The following is a 1,571-nucleotide window of genomic DNA, read 5'->3' on the forward strand; positions in this document are numbered from 1 at the left end:
AGCTAGTCAACACCACTTACCACCAAGTCTTAGGCTTCACTTTACCAACGAATAGTAGGATTGACTGTCACATTATAAACACCCCCACCCCACCCAATACACAATGTAGAAAGAACGAGGATGCTCAATGGTGAGATTAAAGTGTTGTAACGCAGCGATAACATTTGAACTGGATCGGCCACAGATCTCAAAATCAAAACTTTTTTTAAAGAAAATAATTTAAAAAAGAAGAAATAACAGGAGGAAATGTGAAAAAGATGAGAAATTTTGAAAAAATTAAAACTCAAGTTGAAATAACAGTAACATTATTCAAAATTAAATAAAGATGTTTTCAACGGGAAAGGAAAGGACCCAGGGAGATTGAGAGATGTTATCGTGCGAAATGCAATTGTTTCGACATCAGGTGCCCCCCAGTGGCACAGCGGTATGTCTTCGGTGGGCAGAGCACAGATAGCCCATTGTGTAGCTTTGTGCTTATTTTGAAACAAACAAACAGATAACTTCTAGTTTAAATTAATTCCTAGTGGTAACAAAATTGTCAAGAAGTATATCTATGAAATAATGGAATTAAACCTAAGATAGTGTGTTTCTATGGGTTTCATAAGATAACGTATATATGGATCTATGCATGAACATATATATATATATATATATTGATCTCATTCAGGTCGTCCGACCATCGAGACACAGCAACAAAGTGTCAGATAATAGCCGCAGTAAAAAACCTCAATTTAACATAACACCGGAAGATCTGATTAAGACCATGGAAGACAGTGATGATGACGAAGACGAAGAAACGAGTTTTGATATTTTGAAATATCTACCAATGGCAACCGAGGAATTAGCTCGTTCCATAGATCGATTCTGTCGAGGCTTGTTTCCGCTGATATTTGCACTGTTTAATCTTGTCTACTGGGTCACGTGGTCACATAAGTAATCGTACGTGTGTTGTTATGTTATGTTATTTTTTACGTTCATGTGACAAAGAGTTGAAATGACAAAATATTAATATCTCAAATTGTTCGTTTTTTTTATCTTCGAAACTTATGAATGATATATTCCAAATTTGGTTGATCATTTTTTTTTCTTTCTTAAAGATTAACACTCCTGCGGTGGCTCAGTCGCAAACTTCAGGATTTATAACGCTAAAATTCAGGGCTCGATCCCTCTGATGGACACAACACGGATAGTCCATTACGTAACTTGGTGGTTAACAGTAAACAAAACTTCGCCAAAGAAAGTTAACCTTGCTTAAAACTTAAACTATTTAACTCGTTTTATTAACATTTGGATTTTTTTTTAATTCCTTAATTAAATGTTTAAAAACTTAGGACATTAATCGTTCCTGGAAGAATTTATTTCAACAATGTCGCACGACTGTAAACCTTAAATAAAATATTTCATACAAAATACGACAGTTTACCTAATTAAGATCACACGAATAGTCAGAACGTTCTAATAAAGTTAAATAAATAAATAATCCACTCAAAAAGCAGTGCCAGAAGACGTCCAATAAAAAATGGTATCGTTCAGTTTCCCGGTTACTGCTCCACAGGCATCAACTTGCTTAT

At 34.7% G+C, this 1,571-nt stretch overlaps 1 protein-coding gene across 1 annotated transcript in view; it reads left to right on the forward strand.

The window, feature by feature from the left end:
- The window catches only part of LOC111083315 (glycine receptor subunit alpha-2-like), a 6,491-nt gene extending 5,432 nt beyond the window's left edge, over window positions 1-1,059 (forward strand). Inside the window, exon 3 of the mRNA XM_022379777.1 lies at window positions 668-1,059. Coding sequence (XP_022235485.1) covers window positions 668-937 — 270 coding nt within the window. The 3' untranslated portion in view covers window positions 938-1,059. The remainder of the gene's footprint in view (window positions 1-667) is intronic.
- The last annotated feature ends 512 nt before the right edge of the window (window positions 1,060-1,571 follow it).

This window comes from Limulus polyphemus, unplaced genomic scaffold (assembly GCF_000517525.1).
Source record: "Limulus polyphemus unplaced genomic scaffold, Limulus_polyphemus-2.1.2 Scaffold9031, whole genome shotgun sequence".
Taxonomy (NCBI): domain Eukaryota; kingdom Metazoa; phylum Arthropoda; class Merostomata; order Xiphosura; family Limulidae; genus Limulus; species Limulus polyphemus.